General features: G+C 42.7%; 1 protein-coding gene across 5 annotated transcripts in view; it reads left to right on the forward strand.

Moving 5' to 3' along the window:
• The window catches only part of LOC309845912 (histone-arginine methyltransferase CARM1-like), a 262210-nt gene that overhangs the window by 135155 nt on the left and 101343 nt on the right, over positions 1–25712 (forward strand). For all 5 annotated transcript variants that reach the window (XM_082694419.1, XM_082694420.1, XM_082694421.1 and 2 more), the window contains exons 3-4: positions 11745–11851; positions 12722–12826. In XM_082694419.1, coding sequence (XP_082550545.1) covers positions 11745–11851; positions 12722–12826 — 212 coding nt within the window. The remainder of the gene's footprint in view (positions 1–11744; positions 11852–12721; positions 12827–25712) is intronic.

A 25712-nucleotide genomic window follows, 5' to 3' on the forward strand; every position in this document is an offset into this window, starting at 1 on the left:
AAATTTCTTGTAAGGTAGCACAGCTGTCTCATATTATTGTTAAATCCACGTTTGAGAGAGGTCGATCTTGAAAGTTGTATTGCAAAACCAAAGCGACTCTCTTTGTCATCTGAATTCGTCTTTTTATGTGACTCGAACGCTCAAGTCTACCAGGTACAAAGTACCTTCTTCCGTTTGCCTTGTAACAGGGGCAGATGTTCTTATCCAAGTTCAGGGGCTTTCTGTCTCATTCATTTACGGATAATACATGAAGAGAAGTCAGAGAGATTTCTTTTTTTTTCTGGTCTGCCTGTTAGGTTAAGTTTTCACTTGGTTAAATGAAATGGCCTGAACATGATGTTCTCGAAGTATAGGCTGCTGTTTCTTTTTTTTTAATGTTATATTGGGTTGTATTAATGCTTACCCAGAATTAGTTGTTTGGGGAATGTGGGAGTATGGCATCAGCAGCTATAAAAATGTTGATCGAAGTTGCTAAACATCATTTTTAAGTGTGTAAATCTAATCAAATTAGAAATGAACCTTTCCCCCTTGCTTGGTGTCTACCCGCATTGCTTTGCTTGCTGGAAGGCGCATGCGCCAGGGGACCCGGTTGAATAATGGCTCATGCTGCCATATTGAAAATTCAGCCCTTCTGTGAATATATGTTAAATGCTCCAGAATGTAAATTCTGGCCTCAACGAACTTCTGTCTCTCTGACCTTCACATAACTAGGTGGTTTTGTGGAATTCAAAGAGAAGAGTATGGTGCAGTTTTTAAGGAAACCCTTGAAATGACTACAGTGTGAAAATATGTAAAACTGTTAGTAAAACGCAAAGCTAACCCAAACCCAACCCAAACCCAAAGCAAGAAAAACTCTTGGTAAACTTGGGTGAACTGGTAAAGAAACAGGAAGGAGAAAAAATCCAACATTGTTGGAGAATGGGGAGAATTTCTAGTCTATTCTCAAAGGGAAGTTACTGTGAGCAAGTGTGTCATGGCCCTTAAGGCCAAGGAGCAGAGTGTCCTCGGACCACAGCGGGGCACAGGGGGGGCCTAGGTCCTCCTGCCGTGGGCTCTCCCATCTGCACCTTTTTGTGTTATCATCTCCCTCAGCTGCCTTTTCCTTTTGTACTTGACACAGCGTGACCACCTCCCCTAAGACTAGAACATCTTCTAGCTGTGATGATTGAGTAATTTATTATCCAAATCAGGACTCTTTTTTCCCTCCCAGTTCATCCTTTTACAATTTTTATTTATTTACTTACTTCACCATGATAAATGTACTGTCAGCCCCATCACCCATTTCACCCATCCCCCCTACCCATCTTCCCTCTGGTAACTATCAATGGCCAGAACTCTTTGGAGTGCAAAAGGGAATAGGATTGATCATTTCTCTGGGACAGGCATACGAAGATGTAGGATCACCCCCTCCCTTTAGAACCCCAGAGTCCACTTTATTTTGGTGTCTCTGAGTCTCTTGTTTCAGGCCGTGTGACCCTTTGTTCAGCAGCTCATTCTTAACTGAGTTGGGATTCGGGATCTGATGCTCATTCTCTGCTGGATGGAATATGGGACCCAGGGGTAGGAACAGAGCATCAGGAGCTGTGAGCAGGGCCAGATCATCTTAGCGGGGGGTGGACAGCAAAAGGAAGCTGGTGACTCTGGCAGGGACAGGGACACAACCTGTTCTAGAACCAGAAGTGTTGGCTTGGTTGCTCTGTAGCCATCGCTCACAATAGCCCCCTGGGCTGGGAGCACAGCCGGGGGTGAGGCCAGCCCCAGCTCAAAGATGTCAGAAGTCAAGCCACTGAATGTCTGTGTTCCATGGCTCACCTCCTTCCAGTTTGCCCCCTGAAGCACACAGAGTTTCTCACTTCTCCTTGGCCTGTTTCCACTTTGTAGTGATTCTCCTTCTCTCTTAGCAGTGGTCAGCTGTGGTTTGGCCTGTCTTTACTCTCTTTTCTTCTGCTCACAGAAGCCCAGTTTTCCTTTGGTTTTAGATGGGGCTGACTCAAGTCTGTCAAGTCTGGACCCCTGGCCGGAATGATCGATTCAAACGTGGGTCTTTAATTTAACAAGGTTCAGTGGAACTCAGTCTAGAGCATTTGTTGGAACATTTTGGGAAGACAGGATTTGCCGAGCTGGTAGCAATGTATTTGTGGAGATGCTGGTGGTCGTCTCTTTCCGTAAGGGGTTGTCTTGTCCTCCCGAGCATGAAGCCAAAGTACAGAGTAAGAAAGAGAGAGACAGAACTAGAAAGAGAGAGACAGAGACAGAGTTGAGAAACAGAGGGAGGGAGGAAGAGAGAGAGAGAGAGAGGATGTGTCTTAAAAATATCATTCGAGCGTCCAGGCACAGCCATTCTTGAAAATAGAGTTTTAATCCTTGATTTTTCAGTTTTGTGAACCATAACGTTTCTATTTCAGTTAAACCTAGTTGAATTTCCACCACTTGCCAACAAAAGAGTTTTCACTTATGTCCTTGCTTTAGGCTCTTTTTCCTGCTCAGGCTCCGTCAGTTATCCCTCCATCCAAGGCTGTCCTCTGCGCCTTCTGTTTCCTGGAGCCCACACAGTTCTCAGATCGTGGGCTTTCCCTGTGTGGGTGGAGAGTCAGGGCAAGAGGCCTGGGGTCCCACGGGGATGAGGGACTTTGCTCAATATTCAAACGAACGAACAAATTTCCCTCCACAACCTACATTCTTGACAAATTGTGACGCTCACTTTTTTACTGATGTTTAGGTCAGTGCTGATCATCTCAGCAAGTGTTTAATGGGTTTTTAAGACGTGCATGAATATTGCCTCTGAAATTTGACAAAATGTGTGACCCAGTTGTTTTTGCATAAGACTCTTAACATTTAGAGATATGACAAGTAACAAACTATTCCCCAGGAGCCCTCCCCAGTGCTTTGTACTCATGTTTTAGTAGGACAAAAATAGTGTTAGGTAAGTGTTATATGGATTATGAATTACAGGTTTTGTTGCAAACCGCCGGTCTTTGAAAGAAGAGCTAAGCCAAATAATGCGTTCGGTTTCTCGGAGTGCATAAGTACTTTTGTTTTAAGAGAGGTTGATTTGGCAATTGCTTTCACAGGATGCTGACAAGTTATTTTGTTTTTTTGTTTTTTTGTTTGGTCTCCCCCCACCCCCACCCCGCCAGAAGGAGACAGAAACACTATAAGGGAGAAATGAGCTTGAAGTTTGGTGAAGCTATTCATTTTTCTGGTTTCTCATGCACCCGATAGAAATATCTAGTGTCTCATAGTAATGCTCTGTTAACCACTCAGTCTGCTTTACATTTGAGTCCTTTTGCTCCTTGACTAAGAAAATCAGCGTGTATGAGACATAAAAAGGGCCCTCCTTGTGTTGGATTTCACTCGGCAGCTGTATTCAGAGGGAAGACCAGCACTGCAGCCCTCGGCAGCACGTTCATGCAGCTCGAACGAGCCCTGATAAAGCCGTCTGCTGCTCCAGCTCGGACCGCATAGGAAGAATCCACGCAGGGTGTCCCAAGTGACTCCACGCCATTTCCATCCTGCGGGGACACACCCAGAGCATGAAGCCAGGGGAAGGAGAACTGAATGGGGGCAAGCGGTCAGCACTGCTGTCTTCTCCTGACAACAAGGAAAGAAATTGCTTCCTTAGGTAGTGTATTTGCAAGTATCTTCTCCCATTCCGCGGGCTGCTGCAGCCTGGTCAACTGTTTCCTTTGCTGTGCAGAAGATTTTTATCTTGATGAAGTCCCAGTGGTTCATTTTCACTTTTGTTTCACTTGCCTTTGGAGGTGTATCTTGAAAGAAGTTGCTGTGGCTGGTGTCCAAGAGGTTATTGCCTGTGTCCTTCTCTAGGATTTTGATGGATTCTGGTCTCCCATTGAGGTCTATCATCCATTTTGAGTTTATCTTTGTGTGTGGTGTTAAGGGAATGGTCCAGTTTCGTTCTTCTGCACATAGCTGTCCGATTTTCCAACACCATTTGTTGAAGAGACTGTCTTTTTTCCTGATAGGGGATGGGGAGGGGGGAATCCAAAGGGGGAGAAATCAGAGAGGAAGATGAACCATGAGAGACTGTGTACCCCAAGAAACAATCTGGGGGTCTCAGAAGAGAGGAGGGTGTGGGGAGAGGGTAACAGAGTGATGGGTATTGAGGAGAACATGTGCTGTGATGAGCCTTGGGTGTTACACTTAACTAATGGATCATTGAGCACTACAGCAGAAACTAATCAGGTACTACACAGTGGCTAACTGAACGCAACAACAACAAAAAAAAAATAAAAAAAAGAAAGAAATTGTTTCCTTAGGTGCCCCATAAAATAAGCTCCATTTGGTAAACTTGAGCTGGTGGGCTACAGAAGATTAAAATAGTCTGTATGTAAATTCATCAAGATAGCCAAAAGCAGTTTCTGCAACCGTGTTTAGAGTTTGACATATTATTATTGTTTTGGTTTTTTTTTTAAGTCCACACCATGATTATCATACTTGTCAGTTGTGTTTTCTGGTATAATTTTGGGACATGTGGCCTGAACAGCTGATGCAGTCAGGCAGGTAGTACCCTTTCATGCAAAGAAAGATGCTCGTCTCTTGGTAAATAAACTGTACGGAAAGCGCTACAGACAGTATCACTTGTAAACAGCAGCTATTTAAGAGAAGCGAGCAAACAAAACCATATCCCTTCAATCTGGCTCTTTTTGAAGTAACAACACTAAGGAAATAGTCTCCATCGTCTCTTGATCCGTGAGTATAGCTCATGCTGAAGTGGAAAAGTAAGGGCTTTTTAGGGAGAAACTGAAATCAAGCTTGAGCATCAAAGGAAAGTAATCAGCGTCATGGCGGCAGCACGGTTAATATGTGCAGGACAGAGAAAACGACATCTTTGTGTTTGCGGAGAATCATGAGAAAACATGGCAGCTGAGGACAGTGTGACGACAATGCCAGTCCCACCAGGCCAGCCTCTTCCCAAACAGTGTGGAACAGTGTGTCCTTTGAAAGGAGTTCCCCTTTTACCCAGAAGTCATGACCCCACGTCAGAGGGACTTGACTTGTATTTGTCGTTGAGGTCGTGTCCCCATCCATACACTCTGCCCTCAACTTCGGACTTCCAGGATATACCCAGTGGGGACCTTTTTCTTCCAGAGCAGTGGTTCTGACCCCTGTCCTCTTACCTCTTCTGCCCTGAGTGGCCAAAGGAGCCAATGTGCAAATGTGAAAGTCCGTTTAGATTTGACTGTGTTCTAACAGCATGCCTTTCTTTTCTCTAGGAGCCAATGATGGCTACTTTTAAACAAGTGGTCCCTGCAGATCGAAAGGCTTTTCTATACAAAATAATAATAATAATAATAACTTTTTGCCAAAATGTTCTCCAAAGGCAAAGTTGCCTGCTGGATTTAAAGATTCCTCTTACTAAAAGTCCCTCCCCCTAGTTTGGAGAACCAAGGAAGAGAAGGTGTCTTACTTATGTTGTGTCCCATTCTGGATTTGCACGGACCATTGCCGTAGATGGAATGTTGGTGTCTCCCTCAAAGCTCGTATTTTGAAACCTAATCTTTAGATGGTGGTGTTTGAAGGTAGAGCCTTTGGGATGTGACTATAAAAGAGACCTGAGGTCTCTTGCCATTCCCACCGTGTGAGGACATAACCGGAAGCTAGCGGTCTACCACTCAGGAAAGGTATCTCACCAGAACCGGACCATGCTGGTCCCTTGACCTTGGACTTCCAGCCTGGACCTGTGTGGAATGGATTCTGTTGTTTAAAAATCACCCGGTCTGTGGTACTCTGTTAGAGCAGCGGATTAAGACAGTGTCCTCCAGAGTCTGTCCTTCTGAACACTGAAGGGAGGGAGAAATCAACAATTAAACTTGTTTTCCTTTTGAAAGTACTTTTTAGAAAAAATATACATTATATGGAAACGCAGACATTTCCTTTCTTTGCACACATCTGTTTAACCATTAAAATAAAAGCAAGGGTAGCTTGTGAAGAACATTCTCCTGGGAGCCATTGTGACTGAAGTCACCATAGACAAGAGTTCACTGATGCTGATTCCTCAACTTCCCTGGATGCTCCTTATTTCCCAAATCCCATAAATACATCTTAAACTTGTCAAACAAGAGACTCTCATAGAGTTGTGACTGTAGTGGCTGTAATGTAACAATACAATATTTTATAGTAGAAACGTGGTAGAGCTGATCTATCCGCTTAGTGACTATTTTGGAAGTCTGTGTATTGCGCGGATGCTGGTGTGACCTTAAACTTTGTTGGAGCTTTTACATTTTCCTTTGGAGACCGTTGGTGAGTGATGTAAGACTGTCCGTGTTACTTGATAGTCATGATCTTGTTTGTGAACTAAGAATGATACTTTGCAACTTGTCACACATCCTGTTTACTAAATTAGGCGCCCATTATATTTGGCTGTATTAAAATCTCAGATGCCCCCCAGAGTAGGGAGACTTGTAATTGCTGGAATATTCAAAGGACTCTTTGTTGAACAATTGAATTTACTGTAGGCTTTGAAAGCCCAAACAGCGTACATGCCCAGGACTCAAAGAACTCACAGATGGGTGAGACAGACCATGGCTGGCAGTCTCTAAGAGCTCAGAGGGAATTGGAGACATGCCAAGAGACTAGAGTGCAGTTAGTATCATCTAATATCTTCTGGGGTGTTTTAGTATGTCTGAGAAATATTATTTTATTTTTTGGTGAGAACATTTCTGTTGTCCCGACAAATTTCAGTTATACCATACACTGTTAGCAACTAAAGTCACCCTGTCATGGCTTAGATCCTCAGATCTTATAACCCCTTATAACTAAACATTTATATCCCTTTACCGACCTCTTCCTGTTCTTTTCTGCCCTCCAGCTGAAGGCAGCCACTTTTCTACTCTTTGTTTCTATGAGTTTGACTTTTTAAAAGAAGAGTCCACATATAAGTGATAACATACTCTGTTTGTCTTCCTCTGCCTTATTTAATTTAATGCCATCACATTCTATCCATGTTGTCCCATATGACTGAGTTTCCTTTTGTATTATGGATGAATAATATTTCATTGGGGGAAGTAGATATAATATAATATATCTCGTGTGTGTGTGTGTGTGTGTGTGTGTGTGGTGTGTGTGTGTGTGTGAGTGTGAGTGTGTGTGAGACCTCTTTATCCATTCATCTGTTGACAGAGACTTAGGCTACTTCCATGTCTTAGCCATTATGAATAATGTTGAAAGGCACATGGGAGTGCTGCTATCTCTTTGAGATAATGATTTCACTTCCTTTGGATATATGCCCGGAAGTGGGACTGCTGGGTCATACAGTGGTACTATTTTAATTTTTCAAGGAACGTCCATAATGTATCTCACAGGGGCTGCACCAATATACATTCCCGCCAACAGTGCCCAAGGACTCCCTTTTCTCCACATCCTCTCTGATACTTGTTACTTTTTATCGCTTTGATGACAGCCTAACAAGTGTGAGGTGATGTCTCATTGTGGTTTTGATTTGCATTTACCTGGTGATTAGTGATACGGAGCATCTTTTTATGTATCTGTTGGCCATCTGTGTTTTTGGGAAAAAGTCTGCTCAGTCCCTTAGCCTATGTTTTTAGTCAGAATGGTTGTTTTGGGTTTTTTTGTTTTTTGTTTTTTTGTTTTTTTCCTGCTATTGAGTTGTGTGAGTTCTTTATGTGTTTTGGATATTAACCTCTTATCAGATATGTGATTTGCAAATATTTCCTCCCATTTAATAGTTGCCTTTTTATTTTGTTGATGGTTTCCTTTGCTGGGCAGAATCTTTTTAGTTTGATGTATTCCTACTTACTTATTTTTCCTGTTGTTGCCTTTGCTTTTGATGTCAAATTCAAAAAATCGTTACCAAGACCAGTGTTGAGGTGTTTATCTCTGTTTTCTTCTAGAAGTCTTACGGTTTCAGATCTTATGCGCAACTCTTTGATCCATTTTGAGTAGGTTATTGCGTAGGATGTAAGATACAGGTCTGGTTACATTGTTCTGCATGTGGATATCCTGTTTTCCCAGCGTCAGTTAAAAAGACTATCCTTTCCCCATTATATATTCTTGGTTTCTTTGTTGTAAATTGATTGAGTGTATAAGCCTGAGGCTCTCTAATCTGGTCCATTCTATGTGTCTGTTTTTATGACAATACCATACTGTTTAATTACTGTAGCTTTGCAATGTAGTTTGAAATCAGAAAGTGTGATGCTTCCAGCTTCGTTCTTCTTTCTCAAGATTTCTTTGCCTATTAGGAGTTTTGCAGTCCCAGACACACTTCAGGATTGTTTTTCTTTTTCTGAAAAATGTCATTGGAATTTAGATAGGAATGGCATTAAAACTGCAGATTGCTTCATTGATTCTTCTCGTACCCACTTAAGCACCCATGTTGCATCACCACTTCCTCATATCAGGGAGATCATATGATAGTTGTCTTTCTCTGCTTGACTTATTTCGCTAAGCATGATACGCTCTAGTTCCATCCATGTTGTCGCAAATGGCAAGATTTCATTTCTTTTGATGGCTGCATAGTATTCCATTGTGTATATATACCACATCTTCTTGATCCATTCATCTGTTGATGGACATCTAGGTTCTTTCCGTAGTTTGCTATTGTGGACATTGCTGCTATAAACATTCGGGTGCACGTGCCCCTTTGGATCACTACGTTTGTACCTTTAGGGTAAATGAGACAAACCATAAGTGACTCTTAATCTCACAAAACAAACTGAGGGTTGCTGAGGGGAGGGGGGTTGAGAGAAGGGGGTGGGATTATGGACATTGGGGAGGGTATGTGCTTTGGTGAGTGCTGTGAAGTGTGTAAACCTGGTGATTCACAGACCTGTACCCCTGGGGATAAAAATATATGTTTATAAAAAATTATATAAAAAAAACTGCAGATTGCTTTGGGTATATGAGCAGTTTAATATTAATTCTTCCAATCCATGAGCATGGGATATATTTACACTTATTTGTCTCATCCTCAATTTTTTTCATCCAGTGTGTTACAGCTTTCAGAGAACAGATAGCTGGTATCACCTCCTTGATTCTGTTTATTCCTAAGTAGTTTATTCTTTCTGATGCCATCTTAAATGGGATTGCTGTCTTCATTTCTCCTTCTAGTAGTTCATTGTTGGTGTTTTAGAAACACAGCTTATTTTTGCATGTTGATATTGTGTCTTGCAGCTCTACAAACTTATTGGCTATAATAGTTTTTTGGTGGGGTCCTTTGGGATTTTCTATATATAATATCATGTCGTCTGCAAATAGAGACAGTTTTGCTTCTTCCTTTCCAAGTTGAATGGCTTTTGTTTCTTTTTATTGCACAATTGCTCTGAGTAGGACTTCCAATGCTACCCTGAATAGGAGTGGTGAGAGTAAGCACCCTTGTCTTGCTTCTGGTCTTAGAGCTTTCAGCGTTTCACCGTGGGCTATGATGTCAGCCACAGGATTGTCACCTGTGGCCTCGCGGTGTTGAGGTGTGTTCCCTTTATACCCAGTTTGTTGCAAGTTTTTATCTGACAAAGTTTTCAAACATTATCTAGTATTTTTAAAAGGGAATAAAATGCAAATATAGAAAATTGTAGTTCTATAGGGTTGGTACATTTGACCCTCAATAGAACTTGATAAGCAAATAAGTAGGTCCAAAATTTGAAGGAACATAGTTAAAAACCTTGTTGAAATTAAGATCTACTAAGGCTCGGATGTTACCTCTGAGAACAAATAGGACAAATGGAAGCAAAAGGACATTATAGTTACTGGGCTTTGTAGCTGTAAGTGTGGTTGAGAGATTCTGTATGAAAAGTGTTGGCAGTAAACTGTGATGCTGTTATTATAAGTAATGTAGAGATTAGGTAAAACAGCAACGAAGAAAAATTACTAGGAGATTTTATCCCAAAATATAATATTAATGGTTATATCTAGGAATCATTTTTCATTTCTGGCTTCCTTTTCTAAGTTTTCAAATTTCATATGATTAAGTCATACACAAATTATTATTTTTTGATTGACTTACTAGGTGTGGGGTGAGGGTCAAGCATCCATAGTTTAAAAAATATTTTCAGGTGATTCTGATCAAGTGTTGAGGCCCTCCATGCCTGTGGGTATTCCAGAACATAACAGTGAGGAAAGGCTGGTTGACCTGAATCTTGGGGAATGAAAAGTGATTTTATGTCAAAAGTGAATTTAAAGAGAAGAGCTTATTTTGGCCATTCTAACTGGTGTAAGGTGGTATCTCAATGTGGTTTTGATTTGAATCTCCCTGATGGCTAATGATGATGAGCATTTTTTCATGTCTCTGTTAGCCATTTTTACCGTGAAGATACAGACATAGTGACGAGAAGGGCCACCTGTACCCCAATGTTCATAGCAGCAATGGCCACAGTCGACAAACTGTGGGAAGAACCAAAATGTCCTTCAACGGACGAATGGATGAGAAAGATGTGGTCCATATACACTATGGAGCATTATGCCTCCATCAGAAAGGATGAATACCCAACTTTTGTAGCAACATGGACAGGACTGGAAGAGATTACACCAAGTAAAATAAGTCAAGCAGAAAGAGTCAGTTATCATATGGTTCACTTACTTATGGAGCATAAGGAATAGCATGGAGGACATTAGGAGAAGGAAAGGAAAAGTGAATTGGGGGAAATTGGAGGGAGAGATGAAGCATGAGAGACTGTGGACTCTGAGAAACAGACAGGGTTTTGGAAGGGAGGCAGTGGGGGGATGGGTGCGCCTGGTGGTGGGTATTCAGGAGGGCACGGACTGCATGGAGCACTGGGTGTGGTGCATAAGCAATGAATCTTAGAACACTGAAACAATAAATTTAAATTTAAAAAAATAGAGAAAGAAGAACTGGAGGGTTTTAAGTCAAGAAGCTAGGCGGGGGCCTGATTGATGTGGGAATCACGAGGAATTCCGCATGGCGGGAGTGTGGAGGCCGTGGGGCACAAGGAGGTGTACAGGGTAGCGTGCAAGGGCAGCCAAAGCCTGAGAGGCTGGAGCTCACGGGGAACGGAGAGTGTGTGGTCCTCCGGAATCCAGCGCGACTGTGAGGGAGAGACCTGGGCGCATCACCAGTGGTGGAGAGAGAGAGGATCACAGTGGTGAGGACTTCTGGGCAAGGGTGTCAGCATTCTAAGGTCACAAAGCTCCACCACTGGGTATGCTGTGCTATCTCTGAGCAATAACACTTCTGGGATTTTCTGAGCCGTCATCTATGTATTTCTTTCCCTCAAATAATAGAAAGCATTTGCTTGTATTCAACATCTCTTCAGTTATTTTACTTTTCCTCTCTATGCCTAGAGAATACTAAATATGAAAAAAAAACTGTTATGACAAGAGAATGAGATTTTATATATATATATATATATATACATACATATGTATATCTATTCATTATATGTATATTTTGTATTCACATGTATTTTTTTTTTCCTTATCATCAACAATCACCTTCCCCAGAGCGCACACTGAGAATAAGCCTGTAAGCTTTGTGAGCACAGGACCAGGAGAATTCCCTGAGCCCGGGCTCCGAGTGTCCTGTTACGCTGTGTAAGGTGACACTGGTGAATGCAGATATGGCTGGCACGTGCAAGGAAGCCTGTCGCATCTCCGAGGGGCGCCTGTTCCCACCTTGCCATTCCTTGTCACATGTGTCCGGGCATGGACTTGCCCTTTGAGTCTTCTAATAGTTTCTCAGAATTGTGTAAAAGTGCAGTGGTCAGTTGTGTGGTGCCCTCGGTGTAGAAACGGTCTGCCTTTTGTCCTCGCAGATCTCAGCTCATTTTCAAACACCCTGAAAAGATGCCGGAAGGAGAAAAAGGAATCCTCAGTGTTCAGCCAGCGGACAGAAGAGGCATCTGCCGTACAGTACTTCCAGGTCAGGAAATGTTTTACCCCCCGGGGGGGCAAGGAGTCCTTTCCAGGTGATGCACACCTGCAGACACACTTGTGGACACAACCTGGGGAGGCTGGAGGGCAGAGAGGCGGCAGTGGGCGTGGCCCTGGCCCTTCCCACCATGCGGTCCCCCGAGCAGCAGCCACGACAGCAGCCCCTGGGTTGCTCTCACTTCCCAAGTTGTCAGGACTTGGGGACAAGCGGCCGAATCTCTCTGAGCCTCAGTTTGTCGTCTGGGGAATGAAATTCATCTGGTATTTGTATGATTTAACTTGATTAGAGGTTGTACGTGAAACATTTATCTTTGTGCCTGTAACATAGCAAACTCTACCCGAGGGGGGCAGTTGCAGTGCTGAGACTCGTGACTCAGTGTTCACGGATTGGAGTGCACCCGTCCCCAGCCGGCTTCCCTGGTCACCGTAACTGTCACCACCAGCTGCTCCCCCGTCCCGCCCTCGCTGCACATCTCTGTCCAAGTCCTGCTTTTCTCTCTTGGCTCAGGAGACTCCGTTTTGTCTCCGGGCTCTTTCTCTCTCTCACCCCTGTTTCCCCTCGGTCTGTCTTCTCTTATAGCCTCTGCTTTGAAAAGAGACCCTGGGCACGCATCTGGTCAGTATCTAGGCCTGGATCTCTTGCACAGAGCGGCCTTTTGGGGTCTGGGGCCAGCTTACAGTTCTGGACGTTCCAAATAGGGCAAACGTGGACAGGTGGTCCCTGCCCCTTTCAGAGCCTCAGCTGGCCTCCACGTTAGGCTCAGCCCACCTTGACCCAGGTGGCTGCAAGAACCGGGGGCTCATCGAGGTGATGCCTTGTGGGTTGTTGACTCTCTCTGTCCTTCTGTTTTCCTTACAGTTTTATGGCTGCATTTCCCAGCAACAGAACATGATGCAGGATTTTGTGAGGACAGCCACTTACCACAGAGCCATCCTCCAGAACCACACTGACTTCAGAGACAAGGTAATGCAGGCAGCGTGTTCTTAATCACGAACCATTTTAAGAAGCCTTGTCAAAAACCAGAATCCAGATTACGCTCGGATAGAATGACCATATGACCCAGCAATCCCACTCCTGGTTAAATACACCCAAGAATTGAAAGCAGGTATTCAAACAACTGTTTGTACCTGAATGTTTATAGCAGCACTATTCACGATTAGCCAGAAAGCGGAAAGAACCCCAAATGCCCGTCAGCTGGTGAATGGATAAACACAATGTGGTCTAGCCACACAGTGCAATGTTGTGGGTGCATTCATATTTACCTCGTCCGTAAAAATAGTGCAGTGCTGGTCCAGCCATCAACATCCATGAACTTCCGGAATGTGCAAGTGAAACAAGTTACAAAAACTGATGCATATGATTCCACTTACCTGAAACGTCTAGAATAGGCAACTCCATAGAAAGGAAGCAGACTCCTGGTGACTGGGGACAGTCACCAGGGAGAGTTCACGGGGCGGGGGGGAGTCCCTGAGGGGGAGGAGGAAATACGGAGCGGTGCTTCATGGCTGCAGGCTCTCCTTTTGGGCTGATAGAAATGTCTTGACACTTGATGCAGACAACAGTTAAGCGTGCCAAATGACACTGAGTTTTACCATGTAAAATGAGTAATGGTCCATTTTATATTACGTGAATTTTGCCTCCATGGAGAGATTAAGCTTTGAGTGCCAGGAATGCAAGAGACTGAACGCACTAGGTCTGGGAGGCCTGAACGGGTCAGGACCTCTCTTGCTACATAATGAATAGCTCTTATCGAGTCTCTTCACTTCAGTTTTTTTTTTTTTTTTTTTTCACGGACTCCACAAGTGCCTGCGTGATTTCCTTCACAAAATGGATCTGAACAGTGAATGGCTGCTAACACATTACCCAGGGTTGCCCATTATTCTTCTACCTGTTAAATAGCCCGCCTTCAAAATACCGCGTGGCTCCTTTCAGGAAGTGAGAACTTGGGGCTCCTGGGGGGCTCAGTTGGTTAAGTCTCTGCCTTTGGCTCAGGTCATGATCCCAGGGTCCTGAGATCGAGTCCCACATCGGGCTTCCTGCTCAGCGGGGAATCTTTTTCTCCCTCTCTCCTTCCCCCTGCTCGTTCTCTTTCTGTCTGTGTCAAATAAATAAATAAAATCTTTATTTAAGAAAAGGAGAAGAAGAAGAAGAAGTGAGGACTGGTCGGTGGAATCCATAGTCCTGGGGTTTAGTTTGATGTTTTCTTCCGGACACACTGTGTGATCTTGGGCAAAACACTAACCTTGTCTGAGTCTCACTGTCTCTTCCACTGCCATAGAAACTGCAGACCATGGCCTTCGATATTTGTAGCACTAACTCCCTTGGAAGGGTGTGGTGTGACATAGAGAGAACGATCCTAAAGACTCAGGGCTCCCTGTGTCCGCGCCCATTTGCAAGATTGTTTTTTTTTTTTTTTAAGATTTTATTTTTTTATTTGACACAGACAGGGAGACCACAAATAGGCAAAGCAGCAGGCAGAGAGAGGGAGGGGGAAACGGGCTCCCCGCTGAGCAGAGAGCCCGATGCCGGGTCGATCCCAGGACCTTGAGATCATGACCCGAGCCGAAGGCAGAGGCTTAACCCACCGAGCCACCCAGATGCCCCGATTTGCAAAGTCTTAATAGCTTCTCTTTCATCAAGAGATTGTGTGATTTTTTTTTTTTGCCTTTATCTCTATGCTATCCTTCTGATATGCTTTCACCAAAACACTGTGACAGAGGTTAATGCTGTATAGATTTCAGACCCGAGGTCTTAAGGGGCCTTGTGGCTCTAGACCTCACCCTCTTGGAACACTGAGATTACTATAACATGAAGGAGCCCAGTCTAGCCTACCAGAGGCTGAAAGGTTGTTTAAAGAGAACTGAGACACACCAGTCAAAGCCCAGCACCAACTGCCACTCTTATGCGTGGGGCCATCTTGGGCCACCAGTCCAGCCATCCTTCCAGCTAAATGCGGAAACATGAATGTATGTAGGCAAGACCAGCAGAGAAGCTGTCCAGCCCTCCCATAGAAGTGAGAGAAATTGCAAATTGTTTCCAGGTTAGGGAACTATATTTTGATGTGGTTTATTATGCCTCAGAAGTTAATTAAAACAGAAAATGCAGGAAAAAGTAGTTATAAATGGTCACCCAGCTAGAAGTTCATTTGCCACTGGCTTTCTTTCCTCTGTCATCTCCATTCTGCTCTTGAGCCCATCAGAGATGGTGTCTTTTTTGGTTTGTTTGTTTGTTTGTATTGTATTTTTCAGTTCCAAAATTTCCACCTGACTCTTGTTTATGTCATCTGTTTCTTGCCTGGGACTTTCTCTTTTACCCATTGGCTTCAGCAGTGTTCATGATTGCTGGTTGGAGCTTCTTATCATAGTTTGGTCAGATAATGCTCCCATCTGTGTTATTGTTAGCTTCAGTTGATTGTCCTTCCCGAGGGAACTGAAATTTTCCTGATTCTTCTTATGGCAAGGAATTTGGGGTTGTATTCTGTACATCTTGAATATTATGTTCTGAGATTCTAGGTCTTATTTAAAGCCTAGGGAGAATGTTGGGGCACCTGGGTGGCTCAATGGGTTAAAGCCTCTGCTTTCAGCTCAGGTCATGATCCCAGGGTCTTGGGATCAAGCCCCGCATTGGGCTCCCTGCTTAGCAGGGAGCCTGCTTCCTCCTCTCTCTCTGCCTGCCTCTCTGCCTACTTGTGATCTCTATCTGTCAAATAAATAAATAAAATCTTAAAAACAAACAAACAAACAAATAAATGAAACAAGCCTAGGGAGAATGTTGATATTTTTGTTGTTGTTGTCATTCAACTTGGTTACGTTATGGCTGCGAGTTCCACACCCCTAGGTGGCCTTCTGAGAGCTCTGGTTCTTACGTCAGCTAAGTTTTTTTGAAGGCTTTGGCAGTGCTATTTCAATCTGCACATGTGTGTCACCTGGTGGTCAGGCTGGCACGCGGACGGAGTTCTCAAAGGACTGATAATGCAAATTAAGATCACATTCATGCATGTACAGATAGATGGTGAGCCCAGGAATTTATTTTTTTTTTTAAAGAAAACTTTATGGAGCTGCTTTGCCAAGCTCCTTCCTCTCCATGGTTTCCCTGGTACTTTCTAATTCCCTGGGATCACTTGTCAGTCTCTGGCCACAAAGTTCACTCTGTCATGCACTTCTGTGACTTGGCCTGCACTGGCCCAGCAAAAAGAGGACAAAGAAAGAAAAAAGGCAGCGGGGGATGGTCTCAGGTTTTGGGGGATGACACCACCACTGAATGCAGTGGTGGGTTCCCCTCCCTCATGGCTTTGGCTCGTGTAGACAGATCCTGTCACTACCATTAGACCACAGGGGGCTTGAACACAGAAGAGAAGCAAGGGGAGGAAAGGAAGGAGGGAGAGGAGAGGGAAAGGGAAAGAAAACAGAAGAGGAAGGGAAAACCGGAGTATTTCTCCATATTTGAGATTACAGTTTAGTTTGTTGATGCCGGAGCCCAAACGGGATCTCCAGGAGCTCTTTGGTCTGTACCCTGGTTCCCATTTCTGGTGTGTTGCTTTCAGACTATGGATGGGGTAGAGGATTCAGTTTGGTAGTATTCTGAATTCTGGTGTTTCCCAGTCTACCTGCTACTGTACACTTTTCAGAGTCGTCAAGTATCTGTTTCATGCATGTTGTCCCGATTTCATAGCTCTATTCAATGGGAGAGACAGTGTGGCAGACTCTCTCCCACTGACCCAGGATCAGACGGTTGCCAGAAGCCAGACCTAGGTACTCTGGCGAGTGAGGACGATGGTAGGAAGCAAAGACAAGATAAGAAATGGTTGTGTTTGGCCACAAGGTCTCCTATTTCTTGTCTTATGTCTTGAGGTGCCCAGGACCCTTGCCTTGCTTGTGAGACCTGCCTGGTTAACAGATAGGAAGTAAACATTCCTAACAAGGAAGACCTGATTATGGCAAGTGTGCAAGATTAGGATAGAGGGGAAACACTTATTTCTTTTGACACTCTAGTTGGTATTCAGGATTGTGGGTAAGTAGTCTTACTGACCAAAGGTATTTTTTGCTAATTAAAACAAACAATAAGAACTCCAAAATATTGATCCCTTCTACACAGTTTGAAGCTGTTTCCTGGAGGTAATTCTTTTGTTTAGGGAAACTTCTCTGCCTCTAAAATTGCTTAGGTTTAATCTGTAACCTATTTTCTATTACCTGTAATCTATTTTCTATATTTCTATAATCTGCTTTTAATTCTGGGGTTATAGCATCTAAAGACTGCTTCCCAAAGTACCAGTCATATGAATAATTTGCATCGTAGGCCTTCACAGACTTTCACATGGATTATGCCACTTGACCATTTCATTTGTGTATCTTTTCATCTATAAAAATGAAGATACTGGACCAGATCATCTTTAAGGTCACTCATATCTATAACCTCATTTGATTTTGCAAAATATCCTTTTTCTGCCAGCCTGAAAGGGGTTTGTCTACTAGTGAAATAAAATAGACTTCTATCTGTTGGGGTTTATGAAGGTGATAATTAATCACATGGCTGATAATTAATTATATCTCTTTCCCCCTCTGAGTTCTGAACCAATTTAGAAATAGACACAGATGTCAGGTAGAAATAATAGCAGCTTTATGGCTGTTAGTGCTGATTGGAGAACAGTGCTTGGACCTGTGGCCAAATAAAGCTTCCCATTTCTTTCCCCCACAGACTGAATTTTTCCACCCATTTGTATGCTGAACAGCCAGTCTCCCTGGATAAGCCCCGAGCCTGCCCCGCAAGTGCCCCTGTAGGGAACTGAAGAGCACATGCTTGAGCAGGGCGCCAGCAGGGCGAGCAGGGCAACTGTGCATGCTCAGTGCTGCTCCCCAGTGTCACGAGGCATACGGCTCACTCCTACTGTGAAGGAGCAACAGGTAGGTCAGTACACTTTTTCCAGTACTGACCTCTCCTGGTAGTAAATATCCCCTCCCCTCTGAAAACTGAAATAGCTAACTGTCCCACTTTTAATCTCAAGAATCCCCTCATCCCTAGACAATCTAGAATGGCTGCTCACCCCAACTCTGACTCTACCAAATCCACCAAAAATCCAAAATCGTTTTTAATCCTTTTCTGTTTGCTCTATCACTCTGAAGACCAGTCTGCGAGTCCAGGGAGGGTGCCACCTTGTCATTAAACCCTTATATTCTTTCTTGGTGAAATTAGTCACCTAAAATGGTCATGGATGATCTGTACCAATGACTGTTATTCATTGAGAAACAGAGTACATGCAAGCAACATGCCAAGAGCATTCCATATACTGTTTCTTAGTTCAGGCTCTTAACGCAAAATATCATAGACTAGGTGGTTTAAACAACAGCATTTATTTCTCATGGTTCTGGAGGCTAAGAAGTCCAAGACCAGTGTGTCTACAGAGCTGGTGTCTGACTAGGACTCATTTCGTGGCTTATAGGTAGTGATTTTCCTGTTATATCCTTTCAGGGCCCAGAAGGAGAGGAAGCAAGCTCTTTCATGTCTCTTCTTATAAGGGCACTAATTCCCATCACGAGGGCTCCATGCTTGTGACCTTACTATTTCCCGAAGGCTCATCTTCAAATACTATCACACTGAAATTTCCAAGATGGCAGAGGAGTAGGAGACCTTAGTTTTGTCTAGTCCCAGGAATTCAGCTAGATTGCTGTCAAATCATTCTGAACACCTGTGAACTCAACCAGATACCTAAGAGAAGAATTGCTGCAGTCTACAAATAGAAAACCAACCAATTTCTGCAGGGTAGGAGGTACAGAGAAGAGAAAACAAGGCAATATATCGGGAAGATAAACTGCAGGGGGAGGGAGCCTCTGTAAGCCGGGTACCAGAACGTGATAGAGCAGAGAGCAAAATCAGAACTTTTAGAAGTCTGCTCTGGTGAGGTACTTCCCTGCCTGAAAGGTGCTCAGGTGGCAAAGTGGGGCAGAATCCTAGGTGGGACAGTGTGGTCTCAGGAACCCGGGTCACAGGAAGACCAGGGTGCCTGAGTGTGGCACAGTTTCCAGGCATCAAAGCAGGGAATCCAGGGGCAGTCAATTAATGAGCCCAGGAGTGGGCTTTCAGCTCAAGGTTGCTATAAACCCAAAACCCTGGCATGGGTGGGCGACCACTCTGCAATCAGGGACCCAACAAGGGCGAACTGGCAAGACCCCACCTTCTTCCCCCAGGGTGAGTGGTATGGGGGCACGCCACAGGAGTCTGCAGGGTTTGGAGTTTCAAAGTGGAGTCGTGTGCCCGAGATAGAAATGGTCAGTCACAGACCAGATAACACAGAGTGTGGAGGGAGCCCAGGGAGACAGGAGTGATTGTTTTGTTTTTCCCTGAGGAGTGGGGCCCCAAGCGTCTTACTCCAGGGCTGGAGATCAGGGCACTGCCATTTTTATTTCCGTCCTCTAAAGTGGCATGGAAAGACTTCAGGGAACAAAAGCCACATTGAGCAATCAGGAGCCACTTACTCAGCCTGGCCCCCTGGCAAGAGCAGTGCAATTCTGCCTGGCACAGTGACTCCTGAGAACAGTACAACAGGCTGTCCCCCAGAATACCAGCAAGAAGATCCATCTATGACCAAGTTTACCAATCACATAGAACTGCCAGCCTCCAACACAAGGGGAAAATAGTGTATAGAATTCATGGTTTTTTCCCTTCATGATTCTTCAGTCTTTCAATTTTAATTGTTTTTCTTTCCTTGTCAACATATTTTTTACTTTTTCAACTCTTTTTAAAGTCTTTTTTAATTTTTAATTTTATAGTTACATCTTAGCCTTCCATTGTATTTGATTTTATTTTTGTGTGTATATATATATGATATATATCTCATATATATGTATATATGTGTGTATATATATACACATATATATGTATATATACATATATATACATATACACATATGCATATATACATATATGTATACACACACATATATATAAATATATATATACACACATATATATGTATATATTTCTTTCTTTACAATTTTGGGATGGAGTTTCTTCTAACAGACCAGGGTACACATAGGATCCGGTGTATTGCTCTGTTCTATTCACATGATTATATTCTCCCTCTGTTAAACAGAAATTTTTGTTTGTTTTGTGTCTCTTCTAATTTGTTTTGTGTACATTTCTCTGGGATCGTTGCCATTTTAGTATTTTGTATTTTGTTCTCTTGTTCATCTATTCTTTTGGACAGAATGATAAAACTGTGGGGGGTGGGTGCCTGGGTGGCTCAGTTGTTAAGCGTCTGCCTTCAGCTCAGGTCATGATCCCAGGGTCCAGGAACTGAGCCCTGCATCGGCTCTCTGCTCAGCAGAAAACCTGCTTCTCCCTCTCCCACTGCCCCCTGCTTATATTCCTTTTCTCGCTGTCTCTTTCTGTCAAATAAATAAATAAAATCTTAAAAAAAAAAAAAAAGAATGACAAGACAGAAAAACTCACCGCAGAAAAGAGAACAAGAGGCAATATTGACTTCCAGGGACGTAATCAGTATGGACATAAGTAAGATGTTGGGTTAGACTTCAGAATAATGATTTTAAAAATACTAGTTGGGCTTGAAAAAAACATAGAAAACACTAGAGAATCCCTTTCTGGAGAAATAAGAAAACTAAAATTTAAGTCAAAATCAAAAAGGCTATTAATGAGAGGCAATAAAAAATGGAGGGTCTAACTGCTAAGATAAATGGGGCAGGAGAAAGAATTAGTGATATAGAAGATGAAATGATGGAGAATAAAGAAACTGATAATAAGAGATAAACAACTGGATCACAAGGGGAGAATTTGAGAGATATGTAATACCATAAAGCAAAATGATACTAGAATAATTGGGATCCTACAAAAAGAGGAAAGAGACGGGCAGAAGGTATATTGAAGCAAACTATAAAGAAGAACTTCCCTAATCTGGAGAAGGAAACAGGCATTCAAGTCCAAGAGGCACAAAGAAGCCCCTCTCAAAAATAAAAAAAAAAAATAGGTCAACACCTCAACATGTTATAGTGAAGCATGCAAATCTCAGAGTCAAAGAGATAATCCTGAAAGCAGGTCTGGACAAGAGGTTTGTAACCTACAAGGGTAGAAACAATGAATTGGCAGCAGACCTAGCCACAGAGACTTGGCAGGCCAGAAGGGACTGACATGATATTTTCAGGATGCTAAATGAGAAAAATGTGCCACCAAGAATACATTATCCAGCAAGGCTGTCATTCAAAATAGGAGAGTTGAAAAGCTTCTAGAACAAACAGAAACTAAAAAAATTTTGGTCACTAAACGAGTCCTGCAAGAAATATTAAAGGGGATCCGTTAAGTGAAGAGAGAGCCCAAAAGGAACATAGACCTAGAAAGGAACAGAGACAATATACAGAAACAGTGACTTTACAGGTATCACAATGGTACTCAATTTGTATCTTTCTTAAAGATTTTTATTTATTTATTTATTTGACAGAGAGAGAGAGAGAGATCACAGAGAGAGATCAGCAGCCAGTTATATAAACCAGTTGATAATAAAATTAAAGAAACACGTTGATAACAATATGATAATATTAGGGGACTTTAACATCCCATTCATTGCAATGGACAGATCATCTAAGCAGAAGATCAGCAAATAAATAAGGGCTTTGAATGACACACTGGACCAGATGGACTCCACAGATATATTCAGAGCATTCCATCCTAAAGCAACAGAATACACAGAATGCACATTGAACAGTCTCCAGAAGAGATCAAATACTAGGTTACAAATCAGTTCTCAGCTGACACCAAAAACTGGGATCATTTCCTGCATATTTCCACAATGCTTTGAAACTGGAACTCAACTGCAAGAGGAAATTTGGAAAGAACTCAAATACATGGAGGTTAAAGGGCATCCCACTAGAGAATGAATGGGTCACCCAGGAAGTTAAAGAAGAATTAAAAAAAAAGATCATGGAAGCCAGGAGGAGAGTGGATCTCTGGAGAGCAGAGCACCCCACGTCCTCCTCCTCCTCTTCCTCTTCCTCCACCCAGGCTCTGCACCACTCTGCTACGGAAATGGAATCCTTTGCCGCTACAGATGACTTCATGGAACAGATTCTTATCAAAAAAGACTTTTTGATAAGACTTATCAGACTTATCAAAAAAGAAAAGAGAAAGGACCCAAATAAATAAAATCATGAATAAAAGAAGAAAGATCACAACCAACACCAAAGAAATAAAATTATAAGAACATATTATGAGCAACTCTGTGCCACACATTAGGCAATCTGAAAGAAAGAGATGCATCCCTAGAGAAGTGTAAACTACCATAACTGAAGCAGGAAGAAACAGAAAACCTGAACAGACCCATAACCAGCAAGGAAGTTGGAGCAGTCATCAAAAATCTCCCAACACACAAGATTCCAGGGCCAGATGGCTACCCAGGGAATTCTTCTAAACATTTAAAGAGTAATCAATACCTATTCTTCTGAAGCTTTTCTGAAAAACAGAAATGGAAGGAAAACTTCCAGACTCATTCTGTGAGGCCAGCATTACCTCGATCCTCAAAACCAAAGACACCACCATAAAGGAGAATTACAGACCAATATCCCTGATGAACATGGATGCCAGAATTCTCACCAAGATACTAGCCAATAGGATCCAATAGTACATTAAAAAGATTATTCACCATAACCATTTATTTATTTCTGGGTTGCAAGGTTGGCTCAACATCCACAGATCAATCAATGTGATACACTGCACTAATAAAAGAAAGGAAAGATGTTTGCGAGGGTGCAGAAAAAAGGAGTCTTCCTACACTGTTGGTGGGAATGCTAGCTGGGGCAGTCATCTGGAAAATAGTATGGAGATTCCTCCAAAAGTTGATCCTCTTAATAGATGGAGAAAAAGCATTTGACAAAGCACAGCATCCTTCCTTGATTAAAACTCTTCACAATGCAGAGATAGAGGGAACATAGCTCAGTATCATAAAAGGCATAAATGAAAAGCCGACAGAGAATATCATTCTCCCAGTGGGGAAAAACTGAGAACGTTACCTCTAAGGTCAGGAACACACCAGGGATGTCCACTCTCATCACTGCTATTCAACATAGTACCAGTAGTCCTAGCCTCAGCAATCAGACAACAACGACGACAAAAATAAAAGCGTCTGAATTTGCTTAGAAATCAAGAGAAAAGAGGAAATTAAGGAAGAAGAAGGAGAAATTAAGGCATCAATCCCATTTATAATTGCACCCAAAACCATAAGATGCTTAATAATAAACCTAACCAAAGAGGTAAAGGATCTGTACTCAGAAAAATATAGAACTCTTGAAAGAAACTGAGGAAGACACAAAGAAAAGGACAAGCGTTCCCTGCTCATGGATTGGAAGAATAAATATTGTTAAAATGTCTGTGCTACCTAAAGCAATCTGTACATTCAGTGCAATCTCTATCAAACTACCATCAACTTTTTTCACAGCTGGAACAAATAATCCTAAAATTTATATGGAATCAGAAAAGATGCCTAATAGCCAGAGGAATGTTGAAAAACAAAACCAAAGCTGGTGGCATCACCATTCGGGACTTCAAGCTCTATTACAAAGTTGTCATCATCAGGGCAGTATGGTACTGGCACAAAAACAAACACATAGATCAATAGAACAGAATAGAGAGCCCATAGCTCAACCCTATGGTCAACTAATCTTTGAGAAAGTGGGAAAGAATATCCAGTGGAAAAAAATACAGTCTCTTCAACAAATGTTGTTGGGAAAATCAGACAGCAACATGCAGAAGAATGAAACTGGACCATTTTCTTGTACCACACCAAAATAGACTCAAAATGGATGAAAGATCTCAATGTGAGACAGGAATCCATCAAAATCCTAAAGGAGAACAAAAGCAGCAACCTCTGTGACCTCAGCCGCAGCAAATTCTTGCTAGAGACGTTTCCAGAGACAAGGGAAACAAAGACAAAAATCAGCTATTGGGACTTCATTGAAATAAAAAGCTTTTGCCCTGCAAAGGAAATAGTTGACAAAGCCAAAAGACAACCTACAGAATGGGAGAAGATATTTGCAAATACCTTATCAGATAATGGGTTAGTATCCAATATATATAAAGAATTTATCAAAATCAACACCCAAAGAACAAATAATCCAATCAAGAAATGGGCAGAAGACAGGAACAGATATTTCTCCAAAGAAGACATGGAAATGGCCAACAGACACATGAAAAAGTGCTCAACATCACTGGGCATCAGGGAAATACAAATCAAAACCATAATGAGATACCACCTCACACTAGTAAGAATGGCTAAAATTAACCAGTCAGGAAACCACAGATGTTTGCCAGGGTGCAGAAAAAAGGAGTCTTCCTACACCATTGGTGGGAATGCTAGCTGGGGCAGTCATCTGGAAAATAGTAAGGAGATTTCTCCAAAAGTTGAAAATAGAGCTACCATGTGACCCAGAAATTGCGCTACTGGGTATTTGCCCCAAAGATACAAATATAGTGGTCTGAAGGGGCACGTGCACCCCGGTGTTTATAGCAGTAATGTCCATAATAGCCAAACTATGAAAAGAGCCCAGATGTCTAATGTCCATCACCAGATGAATGAATAAAGAAGTTGGGGTATCTATCTATCTATCTATCCATCCATCCATCCATCCATCCATCCATCTATCTATAATGGAATACTACTCAGCCAACAAAAAAATGAAATCTTGCCATTTGCATGCCATGGGTGGAGTAGAGGGTATTATGCTAAGTGATATAAGTTCATCTGAGAAAGATAATTATCCTATGATTTCACTTATATGTGGAATTTAAGAAACAAAGAGAGGGTCATAGGGAAAGGGAGGGAAAAATAAAATGATGAAATCAGAGAGGAGACAAACCGTACAAAATTCCAAATTGTAGGAAAGAAATGGAGGTTGCTGCAGGATAGGGAGCTGGGGGGTTGGGGTAACTGGGGGATGGGTGCTAAGGGGGGCACATGATGTAGTGAACACTGGGTGCTGTATACAACTGACGAATCACTGACCGCTCCCTCTGAAACTAATAATACACTATATTTGTATTACTTCAATTTAAAAATACCATCACATCGGGGGGCAGAGTTTCCGAGTTTGAATTCTAGAGGGATACAGATACTGAGTCTATAGCAGCTTCCTTTGATCTTCATTATAATTTTGTGAGATAAAGGCTAGCATCATTGCCATTTTATTTTGTTTTTTAAAGATTTTATTTTTTTATATGAGAGAGTGTGTCAGCAGGGGAGGGGGCAGAGGGAAAGGGAGAAGCAGGCTCCCCATTGAGCATGGATGGAGCCCATCATAACACTTGCTCCGAGGACCCTGAGATCATGACCTGAGCTGAAGGCAGACACTTAACAGACTGAGACACCCAGGAGCCATCATTGCCATTTTTGAAATAAAAGAACTGAGCCCTGAAGATGGTGTTAATGTCCCTGATTATAGACAACTAGTCAATGAAAAGACCAGGATTGGAACCCAGTTAATCTTACGTTAGAGGCTGCCTCCCTCCACAAGCCCTGAGAGGTACTACTGAAATTGCCAAAGGAGAATTTTGTTTCTCTGGGCTTAAGCTTGGTGTGGAAACATTTGTTCACTTAGCTGTCCCCATGCCTCGTGCATGAATGAGGCAGCCTGGCACACGGGTTACGGTCAAGCTCCAGAGCCTGGAAACTGGCTTTGAACTGCAGCCTGGCCACGCCCCATGCACCTGCCATAGGTTTGTCCCGTTGGTCTTGAGCTCTTGGGTGAGTTGTCTACGTGCTCTGGGCTTTAATGTCCTTATCTGTTAGAGTCGTGACTGCTTTTTGGAGTCCTTGCAAGGTCAAGAGGACACATTGCTTAGAGAGTGTTCAGTCACC

Source organism: Mustela nivalis (assembly GCF_964662115.1).
Source record: "Mustela nivalis genome assembly, chromosome: 13".
Classification (NCBI taxonomy): domain Eukaryota; kingdom Metazoa; phylum Chordata; class Mammalia; order Carnivora; family Mustelidae; genus Mustela; species Mustela nivalis.